The sequence below is a fragment of the Lissotriton vulgaris genome, chromosome 3_1 (assembly GCF_964263255.1).
Source record: "Lissotriton vulgaris chromosome 3_1, aLisVul1.2, whole genome shotgun sequence".
In the NCBI taxonomy this organism is placed as follows: Eukaryota; Metazoa; Chordata; class Amphibia; order Caudata; family Salamandridae; genus Lissotriton; species Lissotriton vulgaris.
The window spans coordinates 1,148,544,803-1,148,571,237 of NC_141689.1; the positions used below are offsets into that span (position 1 = coordinate 1,148,544,803).

The window sequence follows — 26,435 nt, forward strand, 5'->3', positions numbered from 1 at the left end:
ATTACTTTGCATTGCAACAAGTGGAGTCAGCAAAATGAACCTGCAGTAAGTGGAACTGCATATTTTATATTAACCCCTCCCACTTTAAAATATGTTCCTAGTCAGCCCCTTGTTCCATTCAATGGTTCACCCAAATACAAACTAAACACAAATATCTTGAAGCTTGGGTCATTTTTGCCCTACATAAATATGACGTATCTCAATCACCAATCAATTAGCTATCCAACAAACTCATTCCATTATTCAAGCAGATGCATAGCTCGAAGCTGCCTGCAGGAGGGGCGAAAACAAGAAAAGGACATAACAGAGAGGCCGATTACAAGTTGAGGTGCTATTTATCACACCTGATTAATAACAATACCAGGGGGTACTTTATTTTTCAGGAGCAAGGAATAACTTTTATTACAAGTTGGGGCCAGATCACGAGTTGCTTGTAATATTTCGAACTATGCGTTAATACCTGTTAAAGCATGGGTTAGAATTACAAGTCAGAAGGTATTTAACGCATTCAATATTTACCAGATGTGCTAAATAACCCAGAATTCATTCAACTTCAGCAGGTCAAACCTACCGAAATTTAACAGGGGAAAACATACAGTATTTACCATATCATGCAGATTTTGGTGCTTTAAGCATAAAAATCTGCATGTTATTCCCCATAAACTCGTAATAGGTGCTATTTATCACTTTGGATAAATAAGTACCCTGTGATATTGTTATTTATCGTGGCAATAAATAACGCCTCAACTCGTAATCAGGCTCTTAGTGGGCAATCACATGCCGATTTTGGTGTTTGAGGCACAAAAATCAACATGATACGGTATATACCATGTGCTTTTCCCTGGTTGGATTTCGGCAGGTTTGACCAGCTGAATTTTAGCAAAGGTTGAGATATTTAACGCATCCGATAATCATTGCATGCATTAAATAACTACCAACTCGTAATTTCAACCTGTGCGTAAATAGGGGTTTATGCAGGGGTCGGAATATAACAACCAGCTTGTAGTCAGGGCATTTGTTTTTTCTTTCTGACTTTTGATTAAACCTGGTGGTGCATGGTAATACCATAGGGCGCCTTACAACAGTTCGAAGACAAGAGGGCATATTATCATGAACGGCGTTAAAAAATTTCGCCGGTTTAGCGGCAGAAAACTGCAGCTAAAGCAGCGACAATGGGCTTGATAAGGTGTGAACATGAGCTTCTATTGGAATCCCCAGGGCATAATATCAAGCCCATTATCACCACTTTAGTGGCAGTTTTCTGCCGCTAAACCAGCGATAATTTTAACGCTGCTCTTGATAATATGGCCCAAACTGATTAAAATCGTCACCGAAAGAAAACACTTTTATACGGGCCTTGAGCTGCGGGAGTTACTTATAACCTGAAAAAGTTACAACTGGAAACCCTAAAGATCTGGGCGTGATATTAAGCTCCTCTACGCAAAAGATTGAAGTCTAAAAACGCTGGCACCGTGGGCAGCAACCTGGCAAGTAAGGTCGTTGACTTCCACAATAAAAATAAAAAATAGTGTGAGAAACTATGATTTATTGATGGGTCGCTGATCTTTATCTGCGTCCACATTATAAAAATGGCAACATGAAATATGTAGGGCATGCGAAACCGGATTTAGGAGGCCGACTGAATAGTGCACAACGAGTCCGGTGCAATCAGCACTGACATTTGACTCGCACAGAAGAGAAAACGCGATTTTTATTTTGTTTGTCTCTTTAAAAAAAAATGGGCACTGTTTATACGTGCAAATATTGGTGAAAATTCTCACTGCATTAGTTTAGTAGGATATACCCGAGCCTTTAGCATCGGATATACTTTCACGATAATGCTGTGCATAATACACTGTGAAATAAAAGTTTTCTCCCTTTATTACTGTAAGGATTGCCTTAATAAAGCATACAACGGTCATCATGAGGCAGACATTTTAAGTAGAATGATACGAGTGCCTGGTCATTACATTGTACTAAACGCACACGTATTTTTCATCCCCAAAAGAACTTGAAATGTCGCTGCTTATAAAAAAGGTGCGTTGTCTGCTGACAATGGCTGTTGTCTCATTTCCCTTCTGTCACCAGCTCTGTAGTGGATAACTTGAATTGCTGAATGGCAAGAGTGAGACCTTATGATTACAGGCTGGATTCCCTTTTATGAGTCAGGTGTATTTAAGTTACTGCGTCGGCTTCGTGATTTAATTCCGACTTTAAATACTGGCCTTTTAGAGTCGCCGGACACTGGATCCTGGAGCTTTTAGGCCCCTGACACGAACCGGCGCGGTGCTCATTGAAAGAGGTAAGTGCGTTTACATCCACTGTAGGGCAAGTCACCCCGCGGGTCTGTGAGAATGTTGGTGTCATGCGCCATAGTTAACACATTTGTGGGCTTTCAGTGCTTAATTTGTTAAAAAAAAAAGAAAGTGCAGGGACACAGAATTATTCTTTGGAGCTCATTCCACCTCAGACATCTTTTCCACCAAACTACACTTCTTTCTCTGTTTCTCACTCTTACACGTTTTTTTCATCCGTGATTTCTCCCTTTAGGGTTCACTAGGATTCTCAGATTAAGGCAAGATAGTCTTGTTTTTTCACCATCTTCATTGGCACTTTTCGGTGAATGTGCCGGTTTTCAGAGAAGGTCTACTGACCACAGCGTGAGGTGAGTTTTCATATATAGGTTTCAGGATTAGTCTGCATTCATTTTAAGAAAGCAACTTATCCAACACAGAAGTGTGTGAAGGTTGCAATATTTCACCTAAGTGCCTCATTGTCTTGTGTTTCCGTGTCGGAAAACTTTATCAGTTAAGTCATTCTGTGCTCCACATCCAATGAACATTTGTAATTGGAAGTCTATGATCATGGAAGGTCCTTGTTTTTGTTTTTCAAAATAAGGTCATCCTGGTCCTTTGTCACACTTTCTTGTCTTTCTCTTTCTCTTCCTCTTTCTTTCTCCCTTTTATTTTTTTCCCTCTGGCTCTGAGTCACTGCTGATGAAAAAGTATGTCCCAGACTCCTTAAATAAGTGCTCGTACAACCACATGCAACCATCTTCACTAAATAAACTCTGGCACTAACACATAATAACTGAAGTTTTTTTGGCTCGGCTGGGCAAAGCAGATGTCTGAAAATCCTATTATGAACATCTCTTTAAAAAGTACTTAGAGTTGGGCTTTGGCTCCGACCCGAGAGCAAATTGTCTCGAGCTTCATACATTGGTTTTCATGTGTTTCCCATGGTTTACAATTGATATGTTAAATCTATTTGCAGAACGCATGAGCGCCTACGGGCTCTTGGTGCTGCGGTATTGGCAATATGAGTATTTTAAATACAATCCCAGAAGGCTTGACTGAAAAGTAAAGTATGCAACGAGCATTTGACCAAATTGAGACTATCTATCACCTGCTTTCATATGATAGGGAATTCCAGTATTTGTCAGAACAAACCAAACGCTTCTAATTGTATTACATTTAGGGCCTATTAGCAGGTTTGCTTCAGTTGATTGAAGGGTTCTCGTGGGAACCTATACTTTTAATTCATGTGCTGACACAAGCCAGGGAGATGCCATGGCTGGTGTGGTGAACCGGACAAAGTATCTTGGGAACTAGAGCAATTGAATAATAAGTGGTCAGACAAGGAAGCATTTATTGGTTCCGAGGATTAACCAAATTGCATTTTTTAGAGGATCTGTAGTTTTTAGTGATTTGATTTTAAAACATAGATTATGTGAGTGTCTGTGTAACTGAGTATCTCCGTGTGTGTGTGTGTGTGTGGCTGTATGGATCAATAAGTGGGTGTGTGAGTGGCTGTATGGGTGAGTTAGTGGCTGTGTGAGTGAGTGGGTGGATGTATGGGCGAGGGAGTAAGAGTGTAAGTGAATGTAAATGGTGAATGAGAGTGTGCATGAGTGGCTGTATGGGTGAGTGAGCAGGTGTGTGAGTAGCTGTAAATGGTGAATGAGAGAGTGCATGAGTGGCTGTATGGGTCAAGTCAAGTCATAAAAGTCAAGTCATAAAATGTATATAGCGCACTACATACCCAGAGGGTCTCAAGGCGCTTAGGGAGGGGAGGAGGATTACTTGTCAAATATCCACGTTTTAAGTTGCTTTCTGAATGCTAGGTGGTTTTGGGTAAGGCAAAGGTAAGTGGGAAGTGAGTTCCATGTTTTAGCTGCCAGGTATGAGAAGGATCTACCTCCCATGGTGGTCTTGTTGATACGAGGTACAGTGGCGAGGGCTTGGCTGGAAGATCATAGTTGTCGGGAGGGGGTGTAGAAGGACAGTCGTGAGTTGAGGCATTCTGAGTGAGCAGGTGCATGAGTCGTTGTTTGGGTGTGTGAATGGTGTGTATGGGTGAGTAAGTGGATGTGTGAGTGGCTCTATTGGTGAGTGAGTGGGGGTGTGAGTGCTAGTATGTGTGAGTCAGTGGGAGAGAGGCTATATGGGAGACTATGTGGTTGTCTCAGTGACAGTTTAGTAGACTGAGTACATGTGTTAGTATCTGTATGAGTAAATGAGTGGGCGTGCGAGTATCTGTATGGGTGACTGACTGGTTGTGTGAATGGCTGTATGAGTGAGTGGGTGTGTGAGTAGCTATATGCATGAGTGATTGGGTGCATGAGTATTTTTATGGGTTTGTGAGTGGGTATGTGAGTGGTTGTGTTGGTGTGTCAGTGGGAATATGAGAGGTTGTATGGGTATGTGAGTGGTTCTGTTGATGATGACATTAGTGATGTCAATAGTGATGCCATTTGAGATGTCATGAGTGATGTCACTTACCATGTCATGAGAGATGTAATATATGAGGCCACAACCAGTGCATGCAGGGGCAGAACTGCTGAATTTCCATGGTTTTGTATGAGTGAAATCTTAGCCTAACTATAACGCCCCTGTAACCTTTGGTTTTTTTTGTGAATTTCTAAGTTTTAAATTGTTTTATATCCTAACTATAATCTCCCTGTAACCTTTGGATTTTTCAGTGAATTTCTATGCTTTTTAAAATTATATTTCCTAACTACAATGTCTCTGTAACATTTGTTTTTCTTCAGTGAATTTCTACATTTATTTAATGTTATTTCCTAACCTGTAACCTTTGAGAGTGAGTGTGTGAGTGAGTGCATGTGTGTCTCAGTAGGTATGCGAGTGAGTGCGTGAGTGTATCACTGGGTGTGTGAGTGGGTGCATGAGTGTCTGAGTGGGTCTGTAAGTGGGTGCATGAGTCTGTAAGTGTCTCTGAGTGTGTCTGTGAGTTGGTGCTTGAGTCTCTGAGTAGGTTTGTGAGTAGATGAGAGAGAATGTGAATGATTCTGTGAGTGGGTTTATGAGTGTCTGAATGGGTCTGTGAGTGGCTGTGAGAGTGTCTGAGCTACTCTGTGAGTGGGTGCATGAGTACCTCAGTGGGTTCTGCTTGTTTTCTGCTTTTGTGCTGCTCACTTCTGATCTTTGTTTTGCCTCTTATTACGCGTTGCTGACTTTTATCTTGCCTTTTTCTGCCAGTTTCTGACCTCTATTGTGCCTCTTTCAGCTCATTTCTGACTTTATTGTCCTTCTTTGTGCTCCTTTCTGATCTCTGTTTTGCCTCTTTCTGCTCATTTTTGACCTTTAGTTTGCCTCTCTCTGCTTGTTTCTGACCTCTAAGTTAGTTCTATCTGCTCTTTTCTGACCTTTATTCAGCCTCTTTCTGCTTTTTTCTGACCTCCATTTTGCCTCGTTCTACTCTTTTCCCTTGTAACTGCAGGGGGAATCTCAAGGCTACCGCCATCCCAGCCTCCTGCAGGAGCCAACATAGGTTTTGCATGAAGGGAGCTGCTGGAAAGGCAGCTCCCTGCAAGTGTGAGCAATCTCACTAACCTCTCTCCCTGCCTGCAAGTCTGCGGGCAGGGAAAGAGATGAAACCTCCATTTCCGCCTGCTGGAACCAGAGTGTTTGCTTTAGTGGGAGCTGTCAAAGTTCCTGCCAAGCAAAAGCAAATGGCTATGTTCCGGGGTTGGCACCATGGGACATACAATGAGCCATCCTTGGAGGATGGTGGTTCCCAGGGCCATTATAAGATCCAGGATGGGGGCCAAACTGCCTCCCCTCCTTTCATCTGCACAGGCGGGCCGCAGGAGGGTGGTGGTCCCTGGGCCATATATGGCCCAGGAGGGGAGACGCACGGGCCCCCTACCTCTATTTAAAAAAAGGTTTAACCCGGGGGAGGTGGTGGTCATAGGGTTCGGGGGGCCTTGCAGCTCCTGTTAATTTTTAACACTAACCCCAGGGGAGGTGATGGTCCTATTGATAATCCCAGTGAGGTGGTAGTCCCCTGGGTCTGGAGATGCCCACGTCAGCTACAGTTAGAGGGGTCAGGGTATTCTTATCATGCCCCGTTTTCTTCTCTTTAACTTTTTTTGAGGGACTCCATTGATGCCACATCCCAATATGGCTGCCAACACTTTGTGGTTGAAGTGTTGACAGCTAATCAGATTTGAGCACGGGGATTGTCGGATCCTCTAATGATCTGCATCCCTATATATCTAAATTTGAATTTCTTTTAATGTCTCAAAAACTACTGAAGGATTTACACCATTTCACAAAAAGGTCATTTCTGAACCAACAGCTACCTTTGAGCCAATTTGGTGTATTTCCGTTCAGCAGTTCAGGCTATAGTCAAGTCTAAAATACTGATGGGAATTTGCATGGGGAAAACGCATAGGACCCTCCCCTTTTCTTGGCCCGCTTGACGGATCACCCAGAAACTTTCAAGACAGCAGCTGAAATGAGCATCATGCTAATTTTGAAAACTTTGCAAGGATTTGCGAAATGTCGCCAACATTATTGGAAAAACAAAAAACGCTCTTCCTACGGAATCCAAGTCCTAAATGTAACTACCTAGTGGCTACCGCCAGTAGGTGATATATATATATATATATATATATATATATATATATATATATATATATATATATATATGAACTCCAATCTGTCTCCAAAGCCCTTTCCATGCAGACAAGAAAAAGGGGACACCAAAATGATGCCACAGCCAGACTTGCAATAGTTTCACGTGATGAAGTTTATTCGTGCATGCAGGGTGCAAAGCCTCGTCAAACGCGTTTCGGGCAACGGCTGTGCCCTTGCTCACTGACAAATTGCCATAGCCTGTCCACCATTTAAATATACATGATATTACAAAATGCGCGCCAAACTCGCTGTATGGTAATGGTCATTAACACAGGCAACGGACTTCTGTTGTGGAGTGCTTCACTGGGTATGAATGAACAGTTCCGCCATTTTGGAACGGTGTGCACAAATCATCATCCGATATAATTATAATGCGGAAAAAACACTATTTAACAAATTAGATATACCAGACATGACGTATTAAAATTCGTACATCATATAAATGCTAAAATATTCTTTTTTATGCGTAGCTGGAGCCAATAAATAGTGCGGGCAAAGGGTGCATATAATTATGTACAAGATGTAACCCATGTGTTGGACACAAAATTAGGAATGCAATGCATTGAAAATAGAGTTTAGTTTGTCCATTTATCGACATAAATATAAAAGTCTGTTATTTTGCATTTATTTACAGATGTATGTAATAGTAGCAATTACACTGTACAAATACCCGTATCACTCTATGCATACACACTGCAAAAAATGTACTTGTAAAATATGTCGATGGTTAGTACAACTATGCAATTAAAGTGCTACTGTGCTTCAAACATGTAAACATAGAATATGTGGACATGTAACATTATTGGAAAAACAAAAAACGCTCTTCCTACGGAATCAACGTCCTAAATGTAACTACCTAGTGGCGACCGCCAGCAGTAGGTGACAATAGGTCTCAATCTATATATATATATATATATATATATATATATATATATATATATATATATATATATATATATATATATATATATATATATATATATATATATATATATATATATATATATAGATTGAGACCTATTGTTTGAAGAGATTTTGTAAGAGAGTTCAAATATATATGTTAAACAGATAGGCGCATAACCGGTATCCTTGTGTACTCCATATGTTAATTGAAGTCTGTCAGCAGTGTATTGGTTTCCATTTATTGGAATGGAATCATGTGCCAAAAAAGAGTCAAACCATTTTGAGATTGATGTACAATACTGAGGTCTGCTGAAGCCAAACATCAATGGCAATTTCAGCAGAATTAGTCCTTCAGTATGCCCCATGTTAGCCTTTTAACTAATATTAGCTTATATAACCAGCTGTACAGATTCAGTGCTACATGCTGGTCCAAAATATGCTTTATTATTTTCTAGTGTAGATAACATTTGGACTGACAACATGTGTTCCACCTTGTGATTCTCCGGAGGTTTGGCAGCTGCTAAAGCAGAGAGATGGGTCTATAATTTTTCTCATCACTTGAATCTAGTCCAATTTTTAAATTCATGGTCTGGATTTGTAATCCTTCCATGCTATGGGTATTTGTGGATGATTGTATTGTTCTAATTGTGTCCCCATTAGGTTCTGATGACGTGGCTCACGTAGTCTTGTTAGACTAAAGCCATTGTGTGTCTTTGGATTTTATTAACTATGCTGATATATCAACATTTTAATTGCTGATTCATGCATAGTTTTGTGATGTTTGGATGCCTACACCTGTTAAGAAGACACATTGCTACTCACTAATGCTTTTACAAGTTCACCTGATTTACTTTGCAGTCATGTTACCATATTGGGATTACAGCAATGTTTGTTCCAAAGAAAAAAGGTGTGTATACATTGAATTTCTTAAAGATGTAACAAACATACTATCCCTTTTTCAAGGTATCCAGTAGGCATTATTTTCCAGTATATACCTTATAAATTCACCACTTACAGAACAGACATCATTTTCCGCTTCCTTTCTTCACAGTCTTCTTTGAGGGAACACTTTAACTGTGCTAATGCAGTGGGTTCAGCAGAGAGGTCTTTGGAGTTATTATTAGAGAATACGCATGCGCAAAAGTTTATTAATAAACCATTCCTTTCATCCTCCTAAATGAGTGGTTAATTCTGTGAATTGTAAGCAACAACCATAAACAGCAACAACCATAAACAATGTTATGCATCAAATATAATTAGGGCTCCCGGTTTTATGGTATTTATTTTTTTGCCATTTCCGTCTGTATTTATCCATATTTATTTTTTGGGCATTTTTTCTGTATTTATCCAAATTTATTTTTGTCACAAGCAAAAGACGACGCTACAGCTAGTATTTTTCCACATTTATTTAAATTGTGAATGCACACATGCGCTCGGTTGTTATTGGTCAACACTATATATTCATCTGAGAACGTTACCATTTGCAGCATGTCCCAAATATGCTTAAAAAGTGCTATCACAAGCCATTTGTCTCAGAGCCTTGCAGTTTCTGCCATCGGAAGAGTGTCACATCCTCTTCCCCCACTGAACACCTTACTGCCACACTGAAAGAAATTCACAGTGCCTTCAGCTGCAACCCAATTGTGCCCCACTATAAACACCTGGAAGCAATCCAATTCAAATTATGCACTAGACTACAGTAATATGCTGCCTGAAAAAAAGTAACAACATACTGGAAAAAACAAACACTCATAGGGAATACAACTTAAAGCTTTTACACTCATTATTCTGAAATCAATGAGTGTTTTTGCTTGAAAAGTTAGCAGCATGAAAAGAAAAGTAGCTCTTCACTGGCAATATCTGTAAACTGGCGCTAATGTGTTTCTGTGTAAATAAAACCAATATGGCCACTATGCGACTACTCTGTCTTGTCTTTTTTTGTTATGTATTTGTTTGTATTTTAAAACCTTTTTTTCTCTCCTTCTGAGGCTGCATTTTGGAGTAGAAAAATGTCAGACAAACCCCCCCTGGACTGACTGGGATGAATTTCTCCTCATCACTGTCGTCTTTGTCTTCCAATTCTCCCAGTAACGAGAACTCTACCAGCAACTCTTGAAGCTGAAAAAACTTTGCCTCCTCCCCTCTCCCACCTCTTCCCTTTTCCCTATTGTCCTCTCCTCCATTCCTGTGCGCAGGAATCTGTTAATGTGGTGGTAAATTCGAGATCCTACCTCCCTTTCTTTTTTTATGAGTCAGTGATTGGCACTGATAGTGCCCCCTATCGATGTGTGCATGGGATGACCTGTTCAGTTTTGGGTGCTTTACAGAATGTCTGGCCTAAAGCTGGATCTCCCGTACCTCTGCCGCTGCACCATATGCCATCACCAGTAGCCAGGTGTTTGTAGCATTCCACAACCAGCACCAGTCCCCACAGGAGGCAGGGAAGAGGGGAGAGGTAGGTACAGGTGCAGCAAGAGGATTTACAGGTGAACGCTCGAACCAGACCCCGATCTGGCCTCGAGAAGTCCCACACACCTTGCCATCCATTTCACTGAGCAAGCCGCTCTTCTGGCTATAGGTCCTTGCCGGTCCAGGTCTGTACTGCTGTCCTCCAAGGGGGTGTCCCCTCCCTCATCACGTTGTCTCGGGCACTCCGATTACTGCACCCTCCAACAAAAAAACTCTCCACGTCAATGTGGGTTTGGAAAGCAGCAGGTCTCTCTAAATGCATTCACTCCTACAACTATGCACTGCCTGACTGCTGTGAGCTTTTAATCAAGGGTACAGGCAAGGAGGGCCTGGGCACTGCGTTCCGTAGGGGCTGCTCGCACCCCTCGCAAACCCACCTCGACAGGAGCCCCGCCTCGGGCCCGAGAAGCACTGTTGCATTGTCCAGTGTGTGAGGAAAAGACGTGTGCTGGAGCATTTCCGGTGTTTACAGACTCCAAGGTCTGCAAACTAAGGAGGCCCTGTCTGCAGGGTGAAGAAAGATGTCTTGTTAAAACACCATGTAGCTTGTGGAAAAACACGATCTTCACTGTTTGCCACAAGCTTCTTCAGCCTCAAGGTGAAGCCAGCAGAGAGGTGCGTGCTCATCTCAATGAAAACCTTCAGAGGATGCCCGCGCTGCATCCCAGGAGGTGTCTCAGAATAGAACTCGAAGCACGAGACGAGACAGACACTCCCTGCTGGCGACATGAAGAGGGATCCGGTGCCGTCCTTATAGGATAATACAGCTACAGGCCTTGTTGGGAAGAGTGTAGGCAGGTTCATGGCCATCTCACCCAGGTCATGCTGCTGTAACTCCAGATGTGTGTATACTGGAAAATCATGCATATGCAATAGCTTTGAGACACGAAATAGTCAGGAAGCAATAAAGATGCCATCACCTTTCTTTTGCATTGCATTGGATGTACCCAACAATTGAATACTCACATGTTATCATGTACAGGGGGAAGCACCCAAAGTAAATCAAACACAATTTCAACTGATTACCAAATTGCATACTATTTTGGATCTACAGCCAGGGGGCTCAAGGGCGGTGATACCGGGCCCCTACATCGGGTGCTGACTTCAGGGTGCGTCCTGTTTGCAAGTTCATTTTGGTTTTAAAAGCACTCGCTGGCCAGTGCTTTGTCTCCAGGACTTTCCGAGGTTGGCCTGGAGAGTTTTCTTCCCTGGTTGCTATACTTGGAGCAATCGGCAGAGTGAAGAGGCAGGGGCTGAGGGGTGAACAATAAAGCGTCATTAACATGTGAATGGTCTTTCAAAGACCTGTGAAGTACTCGGGTGCGGCTGTGTGCGCGCAGGGAAGCTGTCTCAGCTGGGCTGACACCTCTTAACCCTCTAAGGAGGGGGGAGACACCAGATGGTTGGGGGTGTGATTCTATTGAAGTGAATGACTAAATATACTAGTATTTTCCTGTTTTTATATATAAATACAGACCAAGGAAAACTTGTTTCCCATCTCTATTTATATGTAAAAATCAGTTTAAACGGAAAACTGGGAGCCCTAAATATGATCAAAGCACTTATCTGCAAGCATGACACTGTGCTTTATTAATACAGTATGTTTATGTGATTAGCCGTAACGATGCTATTATGCTACCACATTCAAATCCACCAGCAACATCAATACCACAAGTACCTCCAGTAATACCATAAATAGATCTTAACAATACCACCAAAAATGCAACCAAAACAAGCACTTTCTATATTCCAACATGGACCACCAACAACACCACCACCAATACCACCAATACCACCCCATTACCATAAGCACAAACACCAATTCCTCCAATGCTGCAACATCCCAGATTACTAATCAGGACCAATACTACTCTATCACAATTAACACACCATCACCACTACCAATACAACTGATACTATGATCAACCATGTACCGCCAATACTGCTATTACCACCAGTATGATCATCAATACCACCACCACCAATACTAACAACACCACTACCAATTCCCTACAGTATTGTCACCACAGCCAATATCACTACCAGGAACACCATCATCCATACCCCACCACAGTCAGCACTGTAAGATCTGCTCTCCTCTATACAGCCACAGTAAGATAAAATCCGGAGTCCTGACGTTCCTTTTCTCCGTCTGTCGAGATACCTTGCCTACAGTTACTCGCACCCCTTTACCTTACAGTCCCCTGTACCTCCACAGCTCAATCAGATTGGAACCATTACAGATATCACCAATACCCCCACCACCACCATCACACCACCCCCACTAATACCATCACTAGTATCACTAATATCACCACCACTATCACTGCAAGTACCACACCATTACCACACCAATATCACCAATTTCAATAATACCAATATAATCAATACACCACCAATAATACCACCATTCCCAATATTTCCATCGATGTCACCACCAATGCAACATCCCACCAATTAAATCACCAACAACTACAATGTCAATTCCACCAATACTATCAACACCAATATCACCAGTACTGACACTGCCAATACTACCATCTCTAACACCACACCATCACTGTCAGTGCTACGCTCCTCTTTAACACCACAGTTGGTCACAGTGAGCATTCATCCCTCTTTAATTGACTTCTATAGAGATCTCTCGCCTACTGTTCCTCGTAGTCATTTACCTCATGGTGCTCCAGTGGTTCCATCTGAACCACAGATATTGGCTGGCTTCTTGTGATGAACCTCTTGAACAACTGCCCCTCCACAGTTCACGTAGATTGTCCACCTTTAGCATATGATCACCTCTACCAGTACCCCCATTACCAACACCATCAATACCATCACCACAATAACAATTCTACCACCACCAATACAACACCACCACCACTACTACCATCAGTAATACCATCTGCTGCATCACCACTAATACCACCATTGCCTCCAACACGACCACCACTATAACCGGTATCACTGCTACCACCAGTATCACACTAATAGCATGACACCCAATCCCAACAGAAACACCAATACTGCCACCACCAATATGACATAAAGCACCACCACTAAGTAGCTCTGTACCTTTATTATGCTGTTGCATGAAAATTAATTTCTGCGTGTCTGTAGTCACATTATGGTGGCCCTATTGGCTTTACCAGTGCTTGATTGTTCTTTTCTCTCTGCATCAGAGTTGCTTTAGTCAGGACTCGTAATGGTAGGAATGCCTATTGAGTTTCCCAATGCTTTTTTAACTTTATGATTGTAAAATCACCAATTGTTAGGTCATTGTTGAATGTTAAGTACCACAGTAGATCTCTGTCAATCTGAGTTCTACTTCATTGTTGTCGTGGAATTATTTTCAAGCCAGGTAATTCATTGTTGACTCCACCACATCCTGAGTGCAACCACAATTTATATATGAGATGGCAATTAGCGATTATTTATAATTAACACATTATTCATGTTTTTAATTTTTTTCAGGTCTGTCTGTAAGGATGAAGACTATCATATATCTGTGTGTTGTGACTGCTGTCTTTGCTGCTCCAGCCCGGGTAAATATATATCGCAGATCTATCTTTACTGAGCCTTCAATGTGACATGCTCGGAGCCAAGGACACTTTTCTGTAATAGCAGTCAGTGCTCAAGGCTCCCACCCTGAACCCAGAAGCCAATTAGCCTATGCGACCAAGAACTTCGATAGGCAAATCCAAGGAAATTTGTACCTAGTTCAAATATATAGGGCTAGTAACTTCCTATAATCTTTCGAAAAGTATTGTATCAATGAGAACCAATGTTTAATATAAAAAAAATCTTACTGGAGTCCCTGAATGAGCACCCCACCTTCTCCCTCAACAAAACATACTTAAGCTAATGGTACCAATCTATATGAGATGATGGAACGGGCGCCCCCAATAGGCTATTTTCATATGTACAGGAACCATAAGTCAATGATTCATTCTCTCTCACTGAATCCCAGGCTGTGTTGGGCATTCATCCTAGAATGATACTTGCTTGGGACCCTGGGAGGGTGCTTTTGGTAATAATCCTTAGGGCCATATGTATCAAGCTAATTAGCATTCGCAAAGGCCGAAATTCTGCGAATTTCGGCCTTTGTGAATGCTAATTTGACAAATGGTATGTAACAAACATGTTTGATGCAAAATAAGGAATTGCAAAATTTGCAATTCCTTATTTTGCAATTGCACTTAAGGAATCGCAAATTTTGCGATTCCTTAAATGCAATGTATCAAACAAAAAATATTCAAAAAATGCCATTAAGGATTCGCAAATTACCACCAACTTCTAGTTGGTGGTAATATGCGAATTCTTTTCAAAATGCTTTTTTCCAAAAAACAAAAGGTGCCATATGACGCCCATACATGCCCTTAGGGCATGTATGTGCGCCATATGCCCCAAATGTCTTTTTCAGGGGTGCAGCAGGGTGTTCTTGAGACACCCCTGCACCCTTGAAGAAATTCCTAATTTGCGATTAGCTAATTGCTAATCGCAAATTGCAGCTTCATTCCTATGGGCCTCCTGGCCCATGGAAATGAATGGGTAATTTGCGATTAGCAATTTGCTAATCGCAAATTAGGAATGGTAAAGAATAATAGCGATTTTGTACATACATACCGTTTTGCGAATTACAAATAGCGATTCCTTAAAATTCGCTATTTTGAATTCGCTAAATGGTAGTATGATACATATGGCCCTTAGATCCTTAAGACTTTCCTCTAAAACTCACCAAGTGAAGAGAATTTCCACAGTACATGGGCGATTGCACTACATGCCCTACTTACCTAATAGCAAAGAAGGTCAATCTTTGTGTCATGCATAGCATGAAAATGGTTACTGGTGAGATGTTACTATAGAATATCTTAGGACCTCCCCTGTTCCCCTGCACATATGTAACTGCTATGTAGGACAACCCAAAATAAGCCTTACAGTCAGCCTCATCATGGATGACGCCCAGCTCTTTTTCCCACATCTTCTGAAACTTTCATTTCACGGAGATTTTTTATAACAATAAAATCTTGTAAATGCAGGGGGCAATATGTCGATCTTCTTCCATATCAGTGTCTTTCTGTCAAAGAGGAATGTAGAACCCTTTGAATTATTTGTGTATACTTCAGTCTATCCACCCCTTTCATCCATAAAAGTAGCTCATTTGTTGAAATGGTTTATCTTGTGATCCTGATAAAAGGCACACCACTTTTATACACCTCGGCACTCTCTAATCCCAAAATACGCCATCAACAACACCTTAGGCATAATAAGGGTCACCAAGTATTGGGGTGAATGGAGAGAGGTAGCTAGTGAACTAGAGAACCTGCACTTCAAATCTATGGAGTTTCTGAATCTCAGAGTAGTCTCAAAGGGTCTTGGATCAGTGGCATAGATAGACATTGCGCCGCCCGTGGCCATCCCTGCACTTGCCGCCTGGCGACCTCTTGTAAGTGGGTAGAGGGGTAGGCGTGGGTGCTGGTGATTCCCGCACGGCCACATCGCATGAGCGGCGGGAGTCCACCGCCCCCAAACTTGTGCAGCCTGGGGCGGACCGCACCTCCCTCGTACCCACCATACCCCTCCAATGCTACGCCACTGTCTTGGATCTATCTTGCATGACGTCATGGGAACTCTCAAAGCCAGATATGAACCAAAAAAGAACCAATGAATCTTGATGTCCCTCTTGGACCATTCCAGTACACAAACATCTATTTTAACCATGTAACAGAGGGTTGTCAGAAAGCATATCAACTGCACTTCTCCCTTTTGTTCTCAGAGGGTGTGGGAGGGGGAGTGAGGGGAGAAGGTAGTGATGCTCTTTTGCCTTAAAGAGGCACAGGACACCATTATTTCCCATTCCCACTTAGCCTGCACTTGACTCCATCATAACTTATGGGTCACTTACAATGAAAAGTAATGCAGCTGTCCTTAGCCCTGAACTGGCCCCGAGTTTTTCAGTGATGACATTTTCTGAGTTTTGTGTTTTGCTCTGTCTATAGTTAAGTGGTGTGTCATGTTGAATGACTTGCAAGTGTGTGATTTTACAGGCCTGTGTAACATGGAGGAGGTTAAACGTAGGAGTCTCTACAGATAAGAAGACAAGCAATTCGCAGAGTTGTAAAAGTTCATTCGATATCTGACAAGTTAAAGGAACTGTTAAACTTTCAAAGTTTGAAAAGTAGACTGGGTAGTTGGAGTGGCCCTGTGCTGCAGCGTGAAAATAAACAACACCCAACCCCATCCTTAATCTTGATACCAAATATGTTTTGTTTATTAATATGTTGATTCATTTCATAAACATTCACAACATCAAGTCAACAATGCAGCACCCAAACATAAAGATTCCCAGCACAAGTTAACAAACAGGAGACACATCTCATGTCTTCCCAATCAGCAGCAGTAGCCTGCTACAGCAAGTACCAACCCTCATCCTCTTCACAGGCAGTCCAAGCGACTGGGCTATACGGGGCGTGCACCTAACCCGTGGATATCATGGCAGGCAGGCATGAGAGGAGGCGGTGCTCAGAGAAGAAAGCATGCAGAGGATGGAAGGTAAGAAGAGGGCCACTCTGAAGAAAGAACAGAGAGGAATCAAGCAAGACTAAATTGAGGTCAATGTTTCCTGCATGGTTTAGGAGTATAGTGGGAGAAGGCTTTCTGAGTTAGTCAGAGAATGTAAGCCGATGGACGCAATACTATTGGAACCATGCACTGTTTCTGCTTTTTGTCAGCAGCAATACCAGTGATGTAAACTGATATTGGATTTTTCCTTTTTTGAAAGTAGGTAAGTACACAGTGCCTTAAGGAGCACTCCACCTTTAGATATGGTATTGCAGATAAATGCTCTAAAAACCTTTTCCAATAGTCCACGACTACTGGGTACATCCATAACATGTGGAATAGGATGGCTGTGAACTGTCTGTATCTAGGACATTGCTGTTTGTGTTGGGTAGACATTATTGAGGATTAACGATACATTGAACTAGATAGTCATGGTAAAGTATTTTAAATTGGACAAGGTGAAACCTAGCATTACTAGACTCCTTCTTGGGGTAACCGAGTACCCGTTACTACTCAGAGTTTGTAAACTGGAAACCCACATCCTGCTCCCACTTAACACATATTTTCAGGGGGGTTCACTTTATCATTTACCACTTGCCTTATATATGAGGGACATGTATCTAGCCCCCTCCTGTAGGTCTGCCATAGCATTGAGCATATACGTTTCTGTGGATAGCCCTGGGAAAACTGTTCAGTAAAGGCACACCGCCACGATGATCCTTGCAAAGGTTAGTAATTGCCCGATCCAATGTCAAATTTTTGTCTTGAAACCTCAAATGTCTTAAAAATTTCTCCTTTGTAGAAAATACCCAAGTTTTTGGCAACCTCCCTTCATCCAGCCCACCCCTTGGGCAATTAATCTGAGATCCAGTAATGCTGTGTCGGTCCAGATCTCCACATCGGACCTAAAAGGAGTACCTCTCACCCTATACAGACATGATCCCAAACTTGAGACATCAATACCACTGAGTATGGCACCGTTCATGACTCCAGGCAAATGGTCAGGTTCACCACACTCAGCCCCCTCGTGGGGTAGCAGCCATAAAAGAGTGCCTTTTCCCTGATAGCAGTATCCATTTGCCACAGCGGGAAATGTTGCAACTGCTGTTCCAAATAATAGTATTCAAAGTCCTTCCTTCAAGAAAGGGGAGTTTAAGTTTACCCAATTTACTTCTAGGGCATGTGCTGTCCCAGAGTCGCAACGAAAGACAGACTGGGGTAACAGGCACATAGTGCCCTGGAATGTGTAAAGATAGCTAGGAAGCATAATCATTTTACAGCCACCCTACCTGCAAGGGACAGAGGGAGCTTCCGCCAGAAGGGGATAGAGTGCTCTAGGCCAGCCAAGAGGTCCTTACTATTCAAGGTAAGGTCCTAGCCTAGGGTGTGGGACACATGTATCCCCAAATATTTGAAGGACCGTGACCACCACACTATTTCCAAGTCTGGAAGACTCTCCAGCAGCACATTTACAAGAGCACCCATGGGGAACAGTTTGGAATTATTCCAATTGGTGATCAGTCCCGACAACTGCCGGAATTCTTCCAGTAAGTGCAGTAATCGAGGCACTGATTAATCCAGGTCCATAATGTAGACCTGGGTGTCCTCAGCATACATGGGCACCACATGTTGGAAGCCTAATTCAAATATCTTTGTCTGCCACTTCACTGTGCAACTTTTTGCCAGCAGGTCTTTGGCCAGGGCAAACAGCAGTGGTGACAGCGGGCACCCCAATACTTACCCTGCTCCAGCTCTCACTTAAGGGACACAAATATATTGTTCAAACTCTGGCCTGGGGACAGGTGTATCACAATGTATTCCATAATTGCATTCAGTCCAAAATGTTCTCCCTCAGAACCCCAAATATATAATCCAACCTAACTATATTAAAGTCTTTTTTGATGTCAAGTGAGGACTCAGTATATCATCTGCTGTCTGAGTGCAGGGAGTGCTCCATATGTGCAATGAGGTGGAGATTAAAGATTGTTCTCCTGTGTGGGATAAAACCCATCTAATCCTCGATGACTAATAAACGCAAAACCCCCACAAACATGCGGGCCAAGAGCTTACTAAGTATATTTGTGTGTGTGTTAATCATGGTCAGAGGGTTGTAATACCCAGCACAGCATGGTCCCTCCAAGGCTTAGGAATCACTATGACTGAAGCCTCCCTCATCATTAGTGGGAGGAGTCCCTCTTGGAGTGCCTCCTCTGCTCCTCTCTGAGCTTTTCCATAAGGAACGCAGGCACCAGTTTGTAAAACTCAGGCAGTAGACCATCCAGCTCTGGTGTTTTCCAGTTCTACATGTTGCCTAGGGCTGCAAATTGTTCTGCACAGGTTATGGGTAGATCCAGTTCCTCGCATAATACCATTTCCAGGGGTCCAGATGAGCCAACTTCAGATATTCAGTTATCTGACATTCATCCGATGTCTTCATCTGTGTATACACTCTCAGCAACTGTGCTTAGAAAGGCCTCATTGATGTGAACAATACAGTGCGCAGCATCAGTGACAATGGCATACTGAGTCTATTGAGTTCTCCCAGATGGAGCCAATCCTGTAGGGGTCCTGTCTTATCCTCCTCCTGATACAGTCGCTGTGGAAATGTTCAATGAGTATGTTTAATTAAACTATGATATACCTCATTCAGTTGGCACTTCACTTCCACAGTGGTCATCGCGTCCCCTCCCTGTTGGGGCATTTGTGCTTCCAACTTGGTCATACATCACTCCCAGTCCCTAATTTCTCTTTCCAGCTTTCCAGTCACTCCCACTATTCGGTCCAGGGTGGACCCCCAAACTACCACCTTCGTGCCCTCCCACTCAGTGGCCCTTTTAGTGGTCGACATCCAATTATCCTCAAAGTTTACAGTTAAGGTGAGGAGAAGGTGGGCATTAAACTGCATCAGTAAGGGCCCATGTCCTCTTCCTCCAGGTTGAAATGGGTGCACTTTTGGCTGATAAAAAATGGTCCAACAGTAGGAGCCATGCAGCAGTGAGTAATGCAAATATATATCCGTGCCTGCAGATGGCAGAGCAGCCAATGGTCAAACAGACGCAAATTGTATTGACAACGTCAATCAATTTAGTGGACATCCTTGCCGGTGGGTGATCCCTCACACGGTGTCCAACTTAGGGGACATAACACAGTTAAAGTCACCTGCCCAGACAATGGGGAACCCTAAACGGGGCAGAGTAAGTGGCTGCATTTTAAGGATAAAGGGGATGCCATCAACATTGTTGCCGGCTATAAACAGTGGGGAGACAAATAGGAACTCCATCCAAGCACCCACAATTCTTAAATTAAATACCAAATATAAATGTTTACATTATCAGTACTTTACTATTTAAATTCATACTTACTTCTACTTTCAATATATTAAACCATGTCTTCCCTGTATACAAAAAATTCTCTAATTTCCTTATCACAGTCGAGCGGTGATGTCTCTAGCCACCTTTAATAAGACAATGACCTAGTTGCTTAGCTGAAATAAGTTTTTACAGTTGCATGTTATTAGAGCCACACGGCCAAAAGTGAAAAGCAGGTCAAGGAGCATCATTACAGCGCCAGTTTATAAATGTTTCGTAAATGAAACTTGAAAGCAGATATTTATGGGAACATGTTTATTTTTCGCATGCTACAGTTCATTACAGGAAATAATACATTTCTCTGCATGTTGCCACCCATTCCGAGATAAAGCCCTTAAAGCTATTCTATTATGTTTTTGCCACAAACCCCATTTTCTTGTTGGTGTGTTTAATTTTGCACTATTGATTCTTTTACGGAGGGGGTGGATTGCTAGTGATATGAGATCCTTCAGGGAAGCAGTGTTGGCTTACTTTGACCCCGCTAACAGCATGCTAAATTGTACTTTGGTCAAATTCATCCACTGCCTCTCAAAAAAGATAGAGGCCCAAGGACTTTCTAGGCGAAGGGCCGAGCAGTGAATTGGTCGTAACCCTCTCCCTCTAACTGTTCCATCTTGACCTAATAACCCCTCTCAGCTGGGATAATCAAACATGACTGGTTCTCATCCCTGGGTCAGGTTGCACAGGGCAGGGTCTAGGAAGTGTACAAACTTACTCCAGTCAAACTTTTCACACTTTCCTATTCCAACGGGGCTACATCCCTGGCTTTCCCTATTTAGCATAAGCACACACTTTAGGAGACTGAACCACACCTTGCCACATGTAAATCCAGTACCTTTAAGCGAATTTCGAAAACTTGGATCTGATGCTATTTAAAAAGGTTGCAAAGGTTTTTAATTAATCATACTATAGAGTATTTTTATATTCCACTATAGATTCTGCTTTCTTCTTCATGTCTGTAACCACACCACTGATTTCTCGTGAAGGAGTTAAGCTTGTTGTGAGATACATGATGGTGTGACTGTGTTATAAGGAATAAAACACCCTCTGCTTTACGCTAAAATGCTATTGCAAGTCTCTGTGGAATTCCATGATCTTATAACGGAATATCCTCAATGACTAGTAATAACCTTATAATGTAGAGCGGGGGGCACTTCAGTCATATATAATGCAGTTTCCTATTCTGGATTCATCTATAGAATGCCTACCCAAGTGTAGACCGCTATAGACATAAGAGTACCTATGACATTAAAGTCGCTGTCTTTAGGAAAGTGTAATAATTTTACCATGCTTTATGAACTTCACCAAGTCCTCGCAGGATGGACTACAGCAACAAATATAATATAGGTTAAGGAGAGCTTTTTAAGATCTTTACTTCAATATACACCACAGATGCAACCCAAACATAACATCAGACTCACACCAGTTTCGATGGCAAGTTGGAAGACCCTCCCTCATGGCATACAATTGCAGACAAAAGCATCAAACCACTCCACCTGGTGGTTAGGACCTGGTAGCCATCAAACCACCCCAACAATGCCACCTGGTTAGGGCCAGTCTGTGACCCTCAACAACAGAGGATCTCCTAAGGTTAAACTAAACCTGCAGAAACTTGGCCTACACCAAAATGGATTACAGTAATGGCAAACATGGTCTATATAAAAGAAGAGCTAAACATAACAAATAGAGAAAGTCTCCACTGCTCGTGTCTTTACTAGAAATTATTTAAATTTTAATATTCACAATAGCAGCCTCTGACTAACTTTTTTGACGGAACATTGTTTATTTTCAGAAAGCAAAACCTGCGAAAGCTGCAGCAAACTCGAGTGCACAGGTACTTTTCTCTAGTTTCCTCCTTGTTTTTTCATGTTTTCCTCTAAGTCTGTGGTGTCCATGTGTTGGCCTTGTTAGTTCTTACCTCTAACTGGAGGCTTTTTTTCAGATGGATATTACACCGGTTGTGCCTATGGCTGGAGTTCCTATGAATCCACTAAATCCAATGAACCAAATGAATCCAATGGGGCCTGAGGTAACAATAACATTCTTAGTGTGCTTGTGTCTGATTGAATCTGCAGAGTAATATCAATTTGATTCACATCATCATTCTAAAGGCTGCTGTAATATTGGGGGGTAATATATCTCAGTGCCACGTTGTGATTTATTTCCCAGTGTGGTCTTATATCCCTTTCCAAGTTCCTCGGTTCATAATGGAGGAAAATGTTGAAATATTGCAAGTTTTCCTAATTACAAGCTGGAATAGTGCACATTTTTCCTGCACAAATTTCGCCAGATTTTACATGGTGAAATTTCTGTTCAGAAAAAACACAGGATGTGGTGATTATTGGACACTCTTTGTAAACTTAACGTGTGCAGAAGGCCTTGTTTATGCCCAAATTAGGACTGCCACAGCCCTTGGACTGAAGTCCCTAATGTAGGCTACATCTGCGTGGCAAAAAAGTCCTTATGAAAGAAAAAATGGCCTTGCCCATCTCCTCCTATGTTGCCCTCCTCTTATGTGGTGAGCAGTAGGCACATTCGAACAACTCAGTTGTACATTTGTCATTGATTTTTACTTTTCCTGCTCTGGAAACCCAAGGCCACCTCTCATGGTGCCTTTTGACCTCCAGAATACACACCAAAAATATTTGAAGTTATGCAAAATTGGTTACATCTTCAAACTTATATTCCATGATCCTTTCACCATATCTGCTTTAGCTCTTTGTGATGCCTGGAACCAGTCATACTTTGGCACATGGTACACTCTTTTCAGTTTCTCTTTCCTCGTATTACCTTCAATTATGTCATCTATACTATGCTGTATTAATGTTGTAAAGATTATCCTGCTCATTTCATTTCCTGTATGATGCTTTACTTGGCTGTAATTTTACTGTAATTTCTGTAATATTTTGACCTAGTTCATGTATAAATGTTCTAAGATTAATACATTCCTGGTAAAGAGTTAGGGCCTCATTCTGAATGGGTTGGTTTTATAGTGTGATAGTTCTTCAGAAAGGGAACAACTGTTAACACACTTTTCCAAAGCGCCAAATTACCCTACAATTCCAAGTGTGCCTTTCCAGGTTTTGAGTTAAAATGCAAAGACATTGTATTAAAATATCTCACATTATTCATCTTTTCAATCAGTTTTTCATAAGCAAATGTTGCCATTATTACCCAGCAAAATTTGCAAGAGGAAAAATCATGGGTTTGTGGGATTATTGAAAAATTCGGAAAACCTAGATTGGGTTTAGGTATCATTTGAATCAGATTATGATGCCACTATTCCTGTGAATACAGCAAACATAGAAAGAGGAAAAATTTGAGGAGAAATGAAAATATTTCTCCTTTTTGTGTCTCCTTACTCCTCCCCTGGGGAGGTGTAGGATTCTGACGCATTCCCAGGTTTACAAAATGTAAATCTGGGAGTGTGGCAGAATCCATGGGTGTTGCGTGGACACATCCACAACAACACCATTGGCACGCCCCTTTCACATAAGGGGTGATATTCACAAGACCATGCAAAGCCACACAGGGTGGCTCTGTGTGGCCTTGTTAATATGGGGCCTCAAACTGCACCGCTGGTGCGTCAAAAAAAGTGACACACCAGTGGCGCAAGGGGCTTGTAAATATTCCGACATATGTCAGAAGGAGAAAATATTCACTATGTATGAGGCTAGGCAAATCATGCTGTTTCAAAAATGACTACTTTGCTGTTGAACATAAAAAAAATTCTGAGTAATCACTTCACTTCCACCCCTGAACCCATGTTGAGTGCACATTTTTTGTGAACAAGTAGCATAAAGGCAATGTTGACAAAAATCTACATTTAATGAACTTTTACAACCGCTATCCCATAAAAAGTTCATTTCTCATGTAGAACCTTAAGGTAGCCCCTTTGCTCTTCTCAAGGCAGGCAGCCTACCAGACGATACACACCAAGCCTTAGACATAAGCACTTTTAATTCCCAATACCAGCCTTAGGGCTGCAAAGATACTGAAGTATTGCGAGAAACAAGTATTCTCAAAATCTGCCCTTCTACTTTATTCAAAAAGCCCCATTTAAAAAATTGTCTGCAAACCTCACAAAATATAGGAGAGCAGCAGGAATGTTTGCCTCATAGACGTCTAAAATGTGGGAGAAGTGTCTTCTATCTGTGGCTCTATAGAATGCTCCCAAACCCTTAGCCTGGGCCTGAGCTTTATACATGTTATTTGAAATGTGGTCAATATCATTCAAGTTGCTGCACATTATTTTCACCAAAAAGGTAAATGTCTTGACCACTTCCAATTTTTGGGAGCCCTAAAACCAAGGGAAGTTGGCGTATTTAGGTTTTTTCTTACCATGGAAGCAGAGTATTTTGTTTTTAGAGGTGTTCATTTTTAAATAATGTGCGTCAGCAAAATATTGCAGTGACCCCAATCAACTGTTGAGACCCTTAGGCGTAAGATCCAAAATCATTATGTCATCCGCTTAGAGAAGACATGAGCTTGACTGTCCCCCAATACTAGGAGGTAAACCCCTACTTTGTGAAAGGGAATCGAGCAGGTCCGAGATATATAGGGAGAAAAACAGCAGGGCGATTCTTCATTGGAATTACTCTAGAGAGTCCTCGATCACCACCTAACCGAACCTGGTACCATATGGCAGAGTCGAGGGTAATGATTAGGTGCAGTGTGTTTCCTAGAATGCCAAGATCCGATGACTTCTTCTAGAGCACTGAACGATCCACTTCATTGAAAGCTGTGGAGAAGTCTATAAATGCGACATGTTTCAAACAACCTCTATTAATCACATACTTCTCATTAAATATTTGTAATGCAGCTATGTTATCTAAGATCCCATGTTTTTTACTGAAACTTGTCTGCTCTAGTGGTGTAATCTTGTTGTCCTCCGCCCAGGTGTTTAACTGTGCCAACAGACATCTGGAGACAACCTTACCTACTGCATCTAATAGGGCGATCTGGTGATAGTTTACAGGGTTGTTGCGGTCCCCTTCTTTTTAAAAGGGTGACAAAAATGCTTCCAGACCAAGAAATAGGAACTGTCCTATGTGCATAGCAGAATCTAAAGTTCAGAAATAATAATGTGGTCAAAAGGGTAGTTTCCTGCTTTGCTGCAGAGATTCGAACTTCATACAGTCCTATAGCAGTAGAGAATTGTATTGTTGGAAAGTTATGGGTGGGATTACAGGATTCTGGAATGGGGGCTCTCTAGCACCTCATTTGCTGCATAAAGTGCAGAAAGGAAGTCGACCCAACAGTTCTCCAATGGGAGAGGGGGAGGATTTAACCCTTGTCCCACAAACATACGCAGCTATTTCACAAAGATTTCTCATATGATTCTTAAAGGCAGCTTTTCTTAGTTCTATCCATGTACGGTCAGGAGCTTGCTTTTTTGGCTTGCCTTTATGTGACTTTTGCACCTTTTCAAAAGAGAGAGGTGACTGCTTCTCTCATTAGAGAAAATATTCATTGTTTCATGGTCAATCTATTTATTTCTTTATTCAATTGGAGAATCAAGAGAGAGATTGACTTTGCTGGGGCCTTGGATGACCTTCGGCTAGAGTTTATTACAATCTGATACATGAAATGGTTAAATGAATGCAGAGCATCAGCCTCCCAATGGTAAAGATCATTAACTGCTTTCTCTACACTATCCTTTAAAATAGTTATCATTCTGGGATCCCAGTAGGTTCTTTCTGATTTTTTATTGAATTTTGAGGTAGCCCATCAAATTTCCATGGAACAACAAGGGACCTAATCACCTCTAGGGAGAAAACCAACAATCGGTGATCACTATAAATAGAGTCTATTATTTTTAAGTCACCTAACAAGTGGAAAAAGTATACCCAGCAATAAAAGAATCCAAAATTGCCTCTCTCGTCGGGGATTTATGAGTATACTGTGCAGGGGAGTCAGAGGGTAATCTCCCATTATCTATTAAGCCATTGTTTCTTAGTTGATCAAGTAGAATCCTACCTCTCTTATCAGTTCTAGTTTTAGATGGGAAACATAAGGGGGGGAATAAGCAAAGCTTACTCATATTTTACCTCTTGGAATAGATTAAGAGCGTGATTTGGGAGTTTACAATTTATGTCTCCAACCAAAATTACACGAGGCCCTTCTCCTTATTCAAAGTATTTTTAATAAAGGTAAAAACCTTGTAAGAGACATCGTGTGAAATATAGGCGTTCATCAA

General features: G+C 41.8%; 1 protein-coding gene across 1 annotated transcript in view; it reads left to right on the forward strand.

The window, feature by feature from the left end:
• The first annotated feature begins 2,220 nt into the window (after positions 1 to 2,220).
• LOC147727588 (uncharacterized) overlaps positions 2,221 to 26,435 on the forward strand; it is a 92,964-nt gene continuing 68,749 nt past the window's right edge. Inside the window, exons 1-4 of the mRNA XM_086963142.1 lie at positions 2,221 to 2,302; positions 13,782 to 13,852; positions 22,029 to 22,070; positions 22,179 to 22,265. Of these exons, the coding sequence (XP_086819268.1) occupies positions 13,796 to 13,852; positions 22,029 to 22,070; positions 22,179 to 22,265 (186 nt within the window). The 5' untranslated portion in view covers positions 2,221 to 2,302; positions 13,782 to 13,795. The remainder of the gene's footprint in view (positions 2,303 to 13,781; positions 13,853 to 22,028; positions 22,071 to 22,178; positions 22,266 to 26,435) is intronic.